General features: G+C 32.0%; 1 protein-coding gene across 1 annotated transcript; it reads left to right on the plus strand.

The window, feature by feature from the left end:
• Positions 1-516: 516 nt before the first annotated feature.
• LOC114420636 lies at positions 517-16,599 on the plus strand. The gene is made up of 9 exons (XM_028386481.1): positions 517-671; positions 14,503-14,540; positions 14,742-14,884; positions 14,971-15,238; positions 15,330-15,414; positions 15,619-15,764; positions 16,106-16,203; positions 16,284-16,441; positions 16,530-16,599. The coding sequence occupies exons 1-9, from the start codon at positions 517-519 to the stop codon at positions 16,597-16,599; spliced, it is 1,161 nt and encodes a 386-aa protein (XP_028242282.1).
• Positions 16,600-17,082: the final 483 nt, after the last annotated feature.

A 17,082-nucleotide genomic window follows, 5' to 3' on the forward strand; every position in this document is an offset into this window, starting at 1 on the left:
ATGCTATAAGGGCTTATTGAGAACTTTATCTAAACTGATCCATTGTATTTAATTAAGTTGTTTACTCAAGCACTCCCGTAGTATCAGTATGTCAAACAGATAATAAAATCGATTTTCCTAAATCATGTTACAAAAGAAGAAAACTCTCCAAAAATCCATGATAATTGATGGTAGTAAAATTGCAGCCAGGATAGTGTAGAAATATCTAACCTCTTTTTCAATCCATGTATCAGCACATGTTTCACTTGAGAAAATGATATCAAGACTGCAAAATGGAAAAAGTCATAGAAAAGAATGTTAAGGTAAATAGAAATGGTACTTGACAAGTACATTGTATGATAGGAAGAAAAGAGTACCCAGTGATATCTTCCTTGTGAGTGGGGAGTCCAGACATCATTGCATCAAAGACGACAACGATTTTGACCCCTGTATAAATGAAAAAAGAAAAGAAAAGATGTAATGTGTGTATGTTCACAAATATGGCAATCTGAGTTGCTGAACCTAATGCAACACCCAATGAGATGTCTTGTGTTCAAGCATGAGGGAGAGATCGTTGTTTCGGATGCTAGCTTGGAAACCCTAGCTTCGGTTCGGAGGGGTTGGTGGTGTTGCGATAGCATGAGCGGCTGGACGACCGGTGGTGGGGTCTCTGAGGTGTGCGGTGGCGTCGTGTGAGTGACTGAGAAAGGGAGTGATACACGCTTTAGGGTTTGGAGGAAAGGAGTGGGATGCGGCGGGGGGTGGAGTGGTTGAGAGATGAACGAGAACAAAAAGGGTCAATAAGGAACTAATACGAAGGCGGTTCCTCCTTCAAACCCGTCGTAGTTTAAGTTTTTGATAATTACAGAAATGCCACCATGTCATATTCTAAAACATTTTTTCATAATCGTCTTAGAATGTACGTCATAAAAACAAAATACAGTGATCTTAATTACAAAAATGTCACCGCGTCACATTCTGTTATTTTTGTAACTTTATGTAGTTCTAATTCTGTTATTTTTGTGATTTTCATCATTTCCATAAATTTCGTTATTTCATTACTTTAAATTTCATTAGTTAAACAAACCCATGATATTTCGACTAAAACTTGTACATAACTATTGAACTGATAACCTATATCCAAATGAATTAAGTAAACTCAAGTTCCTGTGGAGACAATCTCTTTTTACAAATCTGTAACCTGCGACGACAATTGATACGCTTGCCAAAATTCTAACAATAACTCCAATCAGAAACCATTTGATGGTTGCAGTTTCCTTCTTTTCCTTTTTTTCCTCTTGTTCTCTCTCACTCTATCATGCTCTGTATGCCACTGTGGAAAGTTTCCACAATGGTGATCTCACAATATATATATATATATATATATATATATATATATATATATATATATATATATATATCTGTGTGTGTGTGTGTGTGTGTGTGTGTGTGTGTGTGTGTGTGTGTGTGTGTGTGTGTGTGTGTGTGTGTGTGTGTGTGTGTGTGTGTGTGTGTGTATGTATGTATGTATTTATTTATGTATGTATGTATGTATGTATATCCCTTTCTTTACATCGCACATTTCCCAAAATGATACCCGCTGCTGTCGTGCTGTGACAACACGGTCTTCCTCCATCACTCTCGTATTGTCCCTTTGTCAGGATGGGCCGCCACAATGATAGTGCCTTTGTGCGGCTCTCTCCCCCTTCCCATCTCACGTATCTCCATCGCATGCTTCATGGTGGTGCTTCTATCTAGAAGAGTACCCGCCATCATCCGCCACTATTGTGTTGTGACGACACAACTCCTCTCCAAGACCTAGCTGTGCATATCAGAGAAAGAGAAAGGGCATAACAATGTTTAGGGTTATCACTCCAAGTCTTTGTGTTGCCTTTTAAACATATAAGTTGGGCCCATTTCCCTTTTCCTTGTGAGAGCAACAGTTAAAAAAAGGTTGTTTTACGGTTGTTTTACTTTTTTTTTTATTTGAGTGTATTAAAATATGATTACACAATTTTTAATGGTGTACGTGTATATTTGAGTAAAAAATAGTATACATATATAAACAATAGGAAAATTTCGGTGGTCATAAAATACAAAATCCTACAAAAACTTATTATAAGGAACATTTTCTCTTAACACTTGTTATAATAATAAAGGTTGCAATATAATTCTAAATAAAAAAGTAGTAAAATTGTAAATAATCAATCTTTATTTAAATGAATTTGCATTAAATTAATCATTTAATATTAAAGTAATTAAATTTAAAGATTAACTCTTATTTAATTGTGATAAGAGGGAATAGTTTCAATTTTTATAATTTGAGTTACTAATTTATTTATTACATTGATCACAAAATATTTCTTTGAAATAAAAAGAGATAATTAGATGTGATATGTTTTTGTCTCTTATAACCTACGTGAGGACTCAAGTTGTTACAACTTGTTGTACTCAAAGTTATTTTAATAATAATAATATTAATTTTGAAATATTAAAAGGTAATGGATTAGTTGGATGCGATATCCTTCTTAATCTTTGAAATTTTGAAACAAAAGCTGCGACAGTTTGATGTCTCAAAAATTTTAAATAATAGTTGAAATAACAACTTGTATAAAGAATTGACTTTGGTGTGCCAACTCTAATTTTAGAAGGTATGAGTTGTGACAACTCAAAAGTCCTAAAATAGTAAAAATAAAAAATAAAAAAGTTATAGATACATAGATTCTGATTTTCCATTATACTTAGAGATATGTAGAACCATGGAATTACCCTGTCGAGTCATATAAAATAAAACACAATTATCAAAATTAATAATAAAAATAATTAGATGAATAAATTAATAGACTTTATTATAATTAATTCTTAGTTGTGTTTTAAGGTGAGATAAATATTTTAAAAGTTACTTGTTTAATTAATTAAAGGTAACCATTTTTTGAAAAATGAACATCATAGGCCCTGAGCGTGTAATGGACTCTTGAACCCAAATTTGGTTTTCAAAAACTATTTTTTGTTTAAAAAGGTTTCAAAATGTTTTCCTAGTAAAAATTATTGGTGGCGACTACTTAACTTTTTAAAACATTATCATTTTGAGTTTTGGTTGTCCTGCTGTGACCCCAATTGCGATAGTACTCTAGCCAGTAGGCTCTGTTTTTGAGTGATTTAGTAACTTTGAAAGGATCTTCCCAATTTGTAGCAAGTTTGACTTATCTAGTATATTTCTTGGCTTTTCCACATTTCCTTAGTACCAAGTCGCTTGCCTAGAAGTTTATCGGCTTGACTCAGTTGTTGTATTTTTTTCTCGACTCTTCTTTGGTACAATTTGGCTTTCATGTGGACTTCTTTGATGGTCTCTTCAGCCAAATCGAGTGATTCACTATGCATCTCATTGTTTTCCTTCTCCATAAAGTTTATGTTTTGGAGAGAAGATTCTCTGACTTCTACCAGTATCATAGCATCAGATCCATATGATAGTCGAAAAGGGGTTTCACCTATTGTTGACTATGGAGAGCAATGGTAAGCCCATAGGAAAGCGAGATGCTCTTCAGCTCAATTGCCTTTGGTCATTCTAACTCATTTTTTCACCTCTATGAGTATGGCCTTGTTTGCTACTTCTATTTGTTCATTGCTTTGTGGTTGTTCCACTGAAGTTGCTTTGTATTTAATTGCTAGATTTATAAGGAACTCCTCAACTCCTTTGTCAATGAACTACTTTCCATTGTTGGGAATTTTGAATTGGCACACAATGTTCTTCCAAATGAATTTTTGAACATTTGCTACTAAAATAATTGTTATTGGCTCGGCCTCAATTCATTTGTAAAATGATCCATGCCAACTAGAAGAAACTTTACTTTTGTGTGTGTGGAGGGGGGGAGGGGGAGGAGGTCCAAGTATGTTTACTTCGCAAGTGGAGAAGGACCACGAAGCCACTATATTGTGTAATTCTTCAGCCAATAGATGAGATATGTTGCCAAATCTCCAACACTCTTGACATTTCTTCATATATTTCGTGTAGTCTCTTCTTATTGTTGGCCTATAGTATCCGACACTGAGTACTCGGGTAGTCATTGACCAAGATCCCAAGTGCATTCAGAAAATTCCTCTATGCATCTTGTTCATCATGTACTTGACCTGATCCCTACTTAGGCACTTCAATAGAGGAGTCATGAATCCTCTCTTGTATAGGTCTCCACCACCCTCAATAACATAGTAGTTGCCATTGCTATAGCGGTTGTCAATTTGGCAAAAAAGTCTACTAGGCATTGAACTTTCATTAACCCCCTTGGTGCATACTTGATCATAAATTCTGATAGCTCAACAGACCAAGCTATCATTCGGCCTGAAGTTTTGGTTTCTTTAGCACTGTTTAAATATGGTGATCAATTCAAACCACTATCTAATGGCTTTGGAAGGTCTTAGTCTTCTAGCAGTAGTGACTAGAGCTAAGGATAACTTCTCAATCATTTGATACCAAGTCTCTTCATCTTTGAGGACTTGACTAATGTAGTAAACAAGATTTCGACTCTTTCCTTCCTCTACCACGACTACAGAGCTTATAACATGTTTAGATACTACTAAGTATAGGATCATATCTTTACCTAGTTGAGGTCTAGTGAGGATGGGTGGTGAAGCGTTGAACTCTTTTAGTTTTTCAAAGTGGACTTTGCATTCCTCCTTCAACTTTATTCCTTTATGCTTCTTCAGTAGTTTGAAGAAAGGTTTAGTTGTATCAACAACTCTTAGTAGGAATCTGAATAATGTTATTAGTCTGCCAGTGAGTCTTTGCACTTCTTTAAGAGTATTCTAACTTCTCATCTCAATGATGGTTGCACACTTCTTCGGGCTGCCCTCAATCCCTCTATGAATAAGCATGAAGCCAAGAAATTTCCCTCATTGTACCTTAAATATGCATTTTTTCGGGTTAAGCCTCATGTTGTACTTTCTTATTTCTGTGTGAGAGGTGGTGCTTGTGCTTTTAATCACCATGCAATCTACATAGACTTCTAGGTTCCTTCCAAGTTAATTCATGAATATCTTGTCTATTAGCCTCTGATAAGTTGCTCTGACATTTTTAAGACTAAATAACAATATACAAATTACAGACAACACCATGTGCTTTTTGTTTGCTCTAAAAGCAACATTTAAGGGAATATTCCACAGAAGCCTTCTATTCTCTTCTATATTATCTTTTTCTTAAATTCAAACATTAGCTATTCAAATGTAAGAGACGCAAATAGAATTTGAATAAAATAGTACATGTGCACTTCCCTTTTCATGATACTCAGTCTTTGAGACTAGACACATGAGTTTACCTTATGATAGTGTGTTACACTGATATGCACTAGAGTGAATGCTCACTAAATATAGCATGCTAGATGCTAGGTTAAAACAGAGCATATTCTCTATAGTTGTGGAGGATATTTAATGTTGTAAATGCCTTTAACATAATAATCATGTCTATTTGCCAAAACTAATTAAAATATCAATAATTTATACTTATTGTTATACATCAAAATCTAAGGTGGATGAGACTCGTGATCATCCAGACCTAACATCTTCCAAGTTCCTTCTGATTTGATTCATGAATATCTTGTCCATTAGCCTCTGATAAGTTTCCCTGACATTCTTAAGACCAAATAACAATAGTTAGTCACATCAATCATGAACACAGTCTTCTCCTCATCTTGCTTGAACATTGAAATCTGATTATTCTCGAAATATGCATTTAAAAACCCAAGGATGGGAAATCCAGATGCTCCATCAACTAGGCGATCTATACTCGGAAGCAAGTATAAGTATTTAGGGTAGGATTTGTTTAGGTATGTGTAGCTAACCATGTGGTGTATTACCTTTTTGATGAATCATGCATTCAGGAGTTTCTTTGTTTCTTCATCCAGAGCCTTCCTTTTTTAGGGTCGACTTTCCTCTTTATTTGCATAATTGGTCTAGCCTTCAGACAAATAGCTAGCCTGTGATAGTAGAACTCGGGATCTATTCTTGGCATGTTTGAGGCTAACCATGCAAGGAGGTCAACATTCTTGGTCAGTACTTGGCCTATGGATTCTTCTACCTTTGTACTCATATGGCATCCTAGTTTGGTGCACTAAGATGGTTCTTTTCCAAGTTGGAAAGACTTCTCTTCCTTAGTGGGCTTTGCTCTCGGCTCAACCTCTCTCAGTTCAAGCTTTGCTTTGCTTTGCCTAAGTTGTTATTGAAAGAGGTGCATGCTACCAGTTACTCCTTAGGCTCTATCACTTTCTTTCCCTTGGCAATATTGAGGCTTGTAGTGTAACATTCCCTTGCCATTATATCTTCACTTAAAATCTCCATCACCAAATAAGGAGTCTAAATGATGGCCCCTAACTCGTTGAGCGAAGGATGTCCTATCAATATATTATAAGAGGTTAAGGCATTGAGTAGGAGGTACTTAATCATGATGGACTTTGACTCCCTTTCATCTCCAAAAGTGGTTAACAAGTGCACGTATCCTATTGTGTAAGTTGTCTCTCTTGTGAGAGCTATGATTTGCTCTGAGAATGGCTCAATATGGCTATCTGGTATGCCAGTTGTTTAAAGGTCAACTAGTATAGGAAATTGATCGAGCACCCATTTTCAAGTAGAAATTTGCATGCTAAGAAGTTAGCAACCTCTATCTTAACTACCACCATGGGATCATTGTGACATTGCTCTATCCCTCAAAATCTTCACCTATGAAAGTGATAGGGGGTAGGCTCCTTGTGACCATTTTTTTGGCTGCAACCGAGTCGACAAAATTAAGGTTACGAACATAGTGCTTGCGTGTCGAGTTTGAACTTCTTTCCTCCGCGAATCCTCTAGTTATTGTGTTGATTACACCTTGAAGCCAAGTTTCAAGTGGGGTATTCTCATCCTAACGTTGTGCTTCTATTGCCTCATGAGTCCTGCTGCGTTCTCGGCTTCTATCTTGTTCTCTTTCATGGTCTCGATCACATGTTATGTCTTTCATGAACTTCTACAGATGTCCCTTTTGGATCAATTTTTCTATTTTTTTCTTAGAGATAATGCAATCTTTAGTATTATGACCAGCAACTCGGTAACGTGGGCAAGTGCCACAAGATGGTGTGGTCTGCTCGTTGCATATTGAGTTCTAAAACACGTGATAAGCATCATGAATGAATCAATGGAGTTTCTCAATAATCAAGTATACCAATGGAGCGTTGCACCTTTCAACATTATAGGGAACACTCGACACATGATTGCATTGTCATTCATGGACAGATTAATTCATTTGTGTGATGAATGTGTTGACATGTTATCTGGGTCCGAGAGTTTACCGTAATGATGGATGGTCAACATCTTCCATCCAGGTGGGAGTTATGCCTCCATAATCTTGTCAATGAAAGGATGAAGCTAAGTGTCAATATTTGTTGCTCTTTGGACTGGTTGTGTGACAAAGGGGTTCCTTCACATCACATTGCATCAGTCGCATCTTAGCGGGACTTGAACCCATGACCTTTTGCACAATGACGTACGATTGAACCATTATGTCATTTGCTTGCTCAATGAGTATTCTAAATAATATTTCTTATGTATTATTCCACTACGAGTTATTGACTTTTTTATCTAATAATAAAAATTTATAAAGTAAAAAAAATTGATGAGTAATTAAAAAATCAAATTACATATATTAATTTATTTACATAAATTATTTTGTAATCTTTACTTTTAATTTTATCTTTATATAAATATAAAAGGAAGTAAGTGAGGGTAGTTGTGGAAATATTTTTTTGCAGTAATGAGATGAAAAAAAGCTTTAATTGGTGAAAAAAAAGAACATTTACTCAATCAAACATTTTTAACTCAATTAATTTCTATTGATTTTATAACACTCTAACTCAATCAAATGATGCAAATGTTATAGCTCAATTGAAAGGAAAATAAAATATATAGCATAAAAAAGTGTGTATCTAATCAAATTTATATCATAAAAATGTTTTGATCGTTATACCTTTTAATCACCAAAATTAATGTATATGGTTTTTTTATATATAACTTCTACTTATCATTATAAATAAATAAACAATTCATGGAACCCATTGTGATTTTGTTTTTTTTTCTTTCATCTAGTCGATTTCCACACTTGTTGAGATATAATGACAAGTGTATAGGAAAGATAATGGGTAGGGTTTGTCGGGTCCTATAATACTTGTTCCAATACTCGTGTATAAAAATAATACTCATATTCAGTCTCATACCCGCATGGGTAATCATTTTAATTTTCATCCTTATACCCACTGGGTACCTATATACTTATACCCGCATACACAATCTACACTTTACTTATGTAAGGTTAATAATAGTAAATCAATAAAAAAATTTAATTAAAACAATTACTAGAATTATAGTAAAAATTCATTCTTAAATAATTCAAACGTAACATTAAAAACATACACTCATAATGTTAAAAACAAACAAACATAACATTGATTTGTTCGAACTCAAATCATAAATAAATAAAATTACAAAAATAATCATTTAACATAGTGATGGTTAAAGTTAATATTCTCATCGCTTAACAAAAACTCTAATTAAAGATTTAGTATTTTTCACTCTCGGATAGTTATATTGTTAAAGATTAGAGATTTAGTGTATTAGTCATAAAAAATATAATTATTTTTCACAATAAATTATATGTATATATAAATAATATTATGATATGTGCATGATATGGTGGGTTGGATACTATAGTAAATTGGTAGGTATAAACCTGCCAAATACCTTTTTTACTTTAAGCTATTACTACCTTTGCGCTTGACACTTTTTCACCTAAACATACTTAGTGAGAGAGAAAAGAAAGAAGTCTAAAATAGGAAGAGAAAAAAAATAATTACTTAATGAGGTGTTTAGAGTTGAGAAATGTTTACCCATAACTGATCTACCATTTTCTTTTGGAGAAATTACTAATTTAGTTAACGAGGGGTATTATTGTATGGCGTTAGCATCTTGCAACAATGAGAATGTGATTTACAGCTAGCTAGGTCCACCGAATTAACTTTGTGGCTCTTTGTTTATCCACTTATTATATTGAAAACCTGAGCATAGAAATACTAAAAATCAACAGAAGAAATGGGCGATTGCAAAAAGAATTCCACATTTCCAAGGATTCATATGCATGTAGCGGAGCAATAATGAATGAATTTAATTTGGATTTCCCCAAGAAATTTTGGAAGCTGAAAAGGTTATATGTGAAGGTAACCAACACTAAGGGGCTTCCTATATAAGCCTAGGTAGTGAGGACCCTTTTCATCAACTTCCAAGCATCTGTGATTTTTCTTCACCGTAGTGGTATTTTTAGCGAAGCAACTAGTTGCCATCACCACCTTTAGGTTAAGATGGGTTGGATCCCTTTCTTAATCATTGTTGTTTCAGTTTTGCAATTTACCATTCAGGTTTTTACCCATTGGGGTTGAATATGCTTTTGATTGAGAGGATCCGCAGTAGCATTCGAGTGTTTGTGATATATGGTTCTCCGGTCATATATCGTGATTAGTACTATGAAGGTTGCAACAAAGTCCTTTTTGATGTTGTCTAGGAATGGACTTTGCTTATATGAAGATTAGTAAATAAAATATGGATCCTCTCTTATTATGTTGTCGTTCCTATTATCAGTTATGTAGTTGAAATTAAAGCAATGAAAGCATGAGGTTATGTTATTTATATGTTTGTCTTTTGTTCTTTGATGTTTCAACTACTTCTCCTTGTTTATATATTTTCTCGGTTAACACTAATTTGTTCTTTAATTGTTCAAATCAGATCGATATTAAATATGCTGTAGTTTTTTTTTTTTTTTTATGAGAAACATGTTATAGTTCTTAAATATGTGTTCTTTATACATCGTACTCTTGTAGGTAGTGGTGTGGAATATTTTGTTTTCAAACAGAGTTTGTGTAGTTGTGGTTGTTAATTTTACTTCAGGTTATGTTAAGCGTAGACAATTTGGCAATTCAGCGTAGGTATTTGTGGTAACTGCAAAAACTCCATGAACACATTATATATTGAATGACTTCTAATTGCTTTCTTTGGTTGAGTACTTTTATTTGAACTGCTCGGTAAATGGTATAACGTGCAAAGACTAAAATATACACAATTGAAATGCATCCGTAGAATAGAGTGGAATGTGTTTTTGTAAAATAAGAAATTAGGTTAAACTGGTTGGTTTGAAAAATTAATTGAATGATGGAATTTGTACACAGCCAGTATTAAATTTTTAGGTACTGCATATTATTGTTGCTAGCTAAGATGTTAACATAATGAGGGTCTTTAATAGTTTTGATGCCTTTGCACCTCAATCCTTTTTTTATATAAATAAAAATATAATATGTAGAATATATTAAAACAATTTCATCAAAATACAGGAAATATTAAAACTAGAGATTACGAACTCTAGCATCTGTTAATTACTAAGTTACAGTTATTTATTTGGATATACTTTTTGTTATAAGAACCAGATTTATTAATTTGAAAGCTTTTTGCATCGTTAGGTATGTAAGTTAGGTACCAATATGAAATTATGTGACACACGGTCAAATTATGATATATATGGAAACACTGTTTGACTTTGACATTATATAGACATAAACACAAGGCAAAATAGTTAGGAGTTTTTTTGCATAACAATATAAACATAGGATTTCTTTAATTGACTCCAGATAAAAAATAGGATTAAGCATCTTTTATAACCGATAAAATTTAGATAAAGGAAATGCTAAAATGCACCCAAGCTATTTCTTAATATCCACACAAAGGTTGTATTCTATCAAAACTGTGCGTTTCGTGCAGGTTGTATTTCGTGCAAAATAACATTGTTAGACAATTGTATTATTTTGAATATATTATTATTAAAGTAATTATTATCATATTTAATGTATTATCTTTTCTCTCACACATCTTTTATGTGTAAAGTTAAAATTTTATTACGTGATACTTATAACATGTCATATATCTTCCTTTATCACACTTGTTTTTTATTTTATTAATACAACTTATAAGTATAATATATTAATACTTCATTTTTTCCAATATTTTCATTATAATTGTTAATTAAAAATTATAAAGAAATAATATAATTGTTAATTGAAATTATAAAAATTAAAATTTCAAAATTTTAAACGAACTTTAAAGTTAATAAATAATAAATATATTAAAATCTTAATAATTATTTTTTAATTAATTAAAAAATCTATACTCTATATTCACTTTCGATACACCGTTTTTATTTATTTAAACTTTAGAGAAATTAATTTTTATTTATTTAATATGATTGAATTATGTAAAAAAAAAAAAAAAAGAGTCTTTCCATTTTAATCAATTAAGTTGTTAGATATGAACTTGGTTTCAATTACTAAAAAATTGATTTCTATTTCAATAAAATATACTCTTATATTACAAATTTAAAGTAATAAAGACAATAGGATATGGGTTTGTGATAATCTAAATGTTTTAATTTAATTTTTATAATTTTATTTATTATTTATAATTATCAATTATACCCTTTATCTATAAGTTTTAATTAAATTATAATAAAAGTATTGGAAAAAATTAGAAGTATTATATTTATAAGTTCCGGAATAAACCTGAAATTTCATCAAGATGTTATATTATGTTATATTAAATAGACTAAGAATATTTTTAATTTTTTTAAAGGTTTTATTAGTTTTTCCAATTTATTAAGAATATTTTCAATCAATTGTGGGAGCAATAAAGGGAGACCAAAACAAGATATCAAAGAAAGTGAAGAGTATTTTTACGTAATTAATATAAAAAATTAATTATTTACACAAATAATACAATAAAAAATTATTGACATAGATGATACAATTATTTTTCATGTTGAGAAATTAATTATTGGGAACCGATAGAGTTTTAAACTAAGGTTCTTTTTTAAACAATGCATTATAAAATCTTTAGGGAACCAATTTCATAACATGTGTTTTCTTTTTCAAAGTAAAATTAACATGATTTTTTTATTTCTCTTAACTTTATATTTGTTTTTTTAAAAAGTTAACTTGTTTTTTTGTGTTTTAATTTTTTATTTTACTAATTTACATATATTATTTTATAAAAAATATAATTTATCTAGAATAGTATTTAAAAAAAACAATTAATTCATAAATGAAACTCAACATAACTAAAAAAAGTATTGTATGGACTATCATATGATTTATATTGTATTTAAATATATTCCTTGTTATGATTTATAACTATAAAATGTTTTTGCTTAACTAATCTTTAAGAAAAAAATCTCAATATAAATATCTAAATACTAAAAAATACGATGATGTATATAAAATTATTACTTATATGGACTATGGATATGCATTTTTTAGAAAAATACAAATTTAAAAAAAATGCAGTATAATATCTTACCTATTAAAAAGCATCCTTATAAAGAAATAAACACGGTCAATGAAATAAAAAGAACCATTTTAAATTTTCTTACATCATATTTTTTTTAATTTTCTTACTTATTAAATATATTTTTAAGAAAAATACATATATTTTTAAATGATCTAATTCTTTTTTATGAAAGATTAAGAGAATACCACTATTAGATTATCAGAAGCAAAATACGATTAGAATAATGTAGGCCTTATAATTCATGCTTGACTTCCAGCACAACTCACTCTATTGGATCTTAGGAATTTTTGAGAAAAGTCACCAAATCTAGAAATTGACAAACAAGGAATAATATAATTGTTAATTGACAAACAAGGAATAATTATTTTTTAATTAATTAAAAAATCTATATTCTATATTCACTTTCGATACACTGTTTTTTATTTATTTTAACTTTAGAGAAATTAATTTTAATTTATTTAATATGATTGAAATATAAAAAAGAGTCTTTCCATTTTAATCAATATTTAGTTGTTAGATATGAACTTAGTTTCAATTACTAAAAAATTGGTTTCTATTTCAATAAAATATACTCTTACATTACAAATTTTAAGTAATAAAGACAATAGGACATGGGTTTGTGATAATCTAATTATTATAATTTAATTTTTATAATTTTATTTATTATTTATAATTATCAATTATACTCTTTATCTATAAGTTTTAATTAAATTATAATAAAAATATTGAAAAAAATAGAAGTATTATATTTATAAGTTCCGGAAAGTAACAATCTATCTATCTATTTATACAAACAAGGCCCTGACTACCTTTTTTTCTGTCCTGTTGACACCTGTCCACTGTCTATTCTCTGTTCTGTTGACACCTGTCCAGTTATAGGCCTTCTTTTATGCTTCTTCTTTGCTCATTTTGTTCATTGCCGTGTTTTATGCTTCTTCTTTCCTCATTCCCGTGTGTTGTCACCTGTCCAATAATAAACCCTCTTTTATGCTTCTTTGCTCTTCAGCCTGTGTGTTGCCACCTGTCCAATAATAAACCCTCTTTTATGCTTCTTTGCTCTTCAGTCCGTGTGTTGCCACCTATCCAATAAAAAACCCTCTTTTATGCTTCTTTGCTGATTGCTCACTTCAGTCCACGTGTCCTGCCCCTTTGTTTATGTTCATCCTACCCGCTTTTGCTTCTTCCCTTTTCTGCTTTCCATTTTTTTCCCATTTCTTCTTTTCACATTTTCCAATATTGTCATTGTTTTGCCATTGCCATCCTGTACCTCCATCTCTCCTGTGCTCACTCCGTTCACTATTTCTCTCCTTTGCGCTTGCTTTCTGAACTTTTGGTTTGTGTTGCATTTGCTTATTTTTTCGGTTATGTGTTCATTGTCTGTTTACCTTTTTCGGTTTCCTTTGTACTGAAGTGCTGAAAACATGCGTGAGCTTTGCCTGATTCTGATTTACATTGCTACTGTTTATGCCTTTCTGTTCATTTTGATGCCTACAACTGTTTCTATTTTGTTTTTTTTACACGTTTGCATGCATGTGTTCATTTTGGCCTTTATGTTCGTTTGCATACATGTGTTAAAAAACATTTACCTTTGTCTTTGTTTTTTATGTGTATTGCTTTGGACTCTTCATTTTCCTTCATGTTTAAAGCTTTGCCTTTGTAGTTGGTTTTTTTTTTTTGTGTATATTTGCTTTGTACTGAAAAAAAAAATACTTGAGCTTTGTCTCATTTTGATTGTCATTTAGTTTTGTTGTATTTGGTTGTATATTGCTTTGGACTGAAAACAAATGTTGTCTCATTTTGATTTTTGGTTTGGACTAAAAACAAATGTAACCTTTGTCTCATTGTCACTCTCATTTTGTTTAGTACTGTTTAACTTCTTCTATATCCAGCCGTGAAACTATCATTTGATTCTTCTTTTTCCAGGTTTGTCTATGGTTTTTGTGTTTATGTCCGTTTTCATTGATGTGTCAAAATCTTTTATTACTTTTGTATTTGATTTTTTTTATTTCCACTGTTTGTGTCCTTTTTTGTTCCTGTTACCCTTTACCTTTTTGTTGGGCTTTACTGGCGTGTGTTGCTATTTTCTTCTCTTATATGCAGGTTTCTATTTTCGTCCAACTTTTTTTGCAGGATTGCTCCTGTTTGCCATTGTTTGCAAAACCAAAAAGGTTTGTTAATGTCTGCTGTTGTTTTGTTCTTACCACGTTTTGAGTTATGCATTTCTGTTTGGCGGGGTTTTTTGCAATGACAAAAGGTTTTCAATGTTGGTATTGTCCCAACTATTTGTTCTTATTCAATGTGATTCCTATTTTCTTTGTATTAGTCTCTCTTTTTGTGATTCGCAGTGGTCTTTATTATCTGTGTTGTAGTGATGTCTCGCAAAGAAAATCTGATATCTGAGTTACACACCAGAAAAGGAACATGGAAAATAGTTGTGCGTATCACTGATCTTTGGCAAGCTCGAAAGCAAAATAGTAAACAAACAATTGAGATGGTGTTGATAGACCAAACGGTTATTGTTGTGTTCTTTCTGATTGTTGTTATTACTCATTTGTATTGTATGTCATGTCACTTCATTTTATGGTTTAAGTGTTTCAGGGTTCAAAAATTGGAGCTACTCTCTGGCAAGAACTCTTCACTGAATTGAGGGACAAGTTACAGTGTGGTTCTTCGTATTTGATTCAAAACCTGAGGATTGTTGACAACCAATCTGAATACAGAGTCAGCCCAGCTCCATATTTGGTTTATTTCCTAAAAACTACATCTGTCAAGGAAATCCACCGTCCAGAAATTCCTTCTAATATTTATCTCATTACTCCTTTTAGTGATATAATCTCTGGCCTCGCACCACGCCATACTTTAGTGGGTCAGTTTGTTTAGTTTTTTGTTTAACCAACAATTTTATACGCATCTTTGTGTCAGACTAACATTTGTCTTGCCTGACCATGTTTGACAAGATATTGTTGGTGTGGTTGCTGATTTCATCGATGTTAAGACAGTTAATCCCCCTCACAGGATGACAGTAAGGCTCAGGGATAACAGGTATTCAAATCTCCTAATTGTACACACACACACACACACACACACACACACACACACACACACACATATATATATATATATATATATGTTCACACACTAACCAAATCAGACGATTCTAGTTTGTCCTTATTATTTTATATGATATATGATATGATGAATGGGTTAGCAGCAACTAACATACTGATTGTGATTGTTTGGTCATAGTAACTGCGACATTCTAATAACTGTTTGGGAGGACTATGCTATTCAGCTAGATGATGCTATTGACAAAAACCTTATGCTTCAGGAACCATTGGTTGTTATGTTGACCCTAGGTAAAATCAAGGATGCTACAAGTGTGTCTGGTGTTGGTTAGTCTTTATTATGTAGATTGATTTACTTTGGGTGATAAATATGTATGTTGTTGATAATATTGATGGATATCATTCCAGACAAGTATCCCCTAAGCGTGCAAAATATCAAATTTGGATCTAAATTGTATGTCAATGCTGATATTACAGAGATACACGAATTTCGTCAAAGGTTTGTCATTAAATTTACATTTTAACAGTGTTGGCATATTGCAGCGTTCATGTTTTTTAGTTCCTTTGCATTTTTTATACGCTTTAATGGTCGAATTCTAATTTTTTATATTGTTGTCCATTCATTTTGTCTGTCCCATTTTATTCTGGTGGGATAATCAATGATAAAGATGGTTCTCAGTCCCAATCTAGCCAGAGTAATGTGGTGGAAAAATTTATGCAGAATGCTCAGGTGGTCAGTATAGGTGAAATCAACAATCTCAGACAGGTTAATAGTTGAACAATGTTTTCGTTAATATGGGCTCTACCACATGTTTGTTTCCTCATCTATTATTCACCATGTTATAGGATTGTTACTGCTTAACTGTTGGAACAGTTGATGAAATCATTATTGAAGCTCCATGGAGTTATGACAGTTGTCCTAACTGTACAACCACATTTGATCCATCAAAAGGTGACTCAGCTTGTCGTTCTTGCCATACCAGTGTGATCGATACAGTTCCACAGTTAGCCATAATCATTTTTTGTACTGATTATTTATTTACACGCTTTCCTGTTTTATCAAATTTCCCTGAAATTTCTATGGATGTCAAGGTATAAATTAAATGTTAGGATGGAGCATAATGGGGACAAAGGAAACTTCTTTCTCTGGGATGCAACATGAATCAAGCTGTTTGGTAAGACTGTTGGAGAATGTCGAGATGAGTTGATAGCAGTATGTTCTACACGATAGAACCATAGATTAAATAATGATTCTGTGATTTGTCATTGATACCATTTACTTCACCTGTCTAGGCTGGGGATGATATTAAGGTGTTTCCAACGTGTGTTGACGAAATTTTGTTCAAAACTTGGGTTGTCAGATTTAAGTTTCATTCACAATTACGCCAATCATCTGTGTTGGATGTGAGTGAAGAACTCCATCATATTCAATCATTGATAGCCACCCTTGGGTTGAAGGTAATAACTAAATAAGTTTATCACAATATAAGATCAACAACAATAAATGGTGTTTCTCCTATGTTAATATTTTTCATGCAGGAACAATCAAGTAAGGGAAAAGGAATAGCTGTTGAGCCAGAAAGTTCACCACCAATTTTTGTTCCCATGGTGGGTCTTTTGTTTCAATATTGCATCATGCCAAATA

The sequence above is a fragment of the Glycine soja genome, chromosome 7, assembly GCF_004193775.1.
Source record: "Glycine soja cultivar W05 chromosome 7, ASM419377v2, whole genome shotgun sequence".
Taxonomy (NCBI): domain Eukaryota; kingdom Viridiplantae; phylum Streptophyta; class Magnoliopsida; order Fabales; family Fabaceae; genus Glycine; species Glycine soja.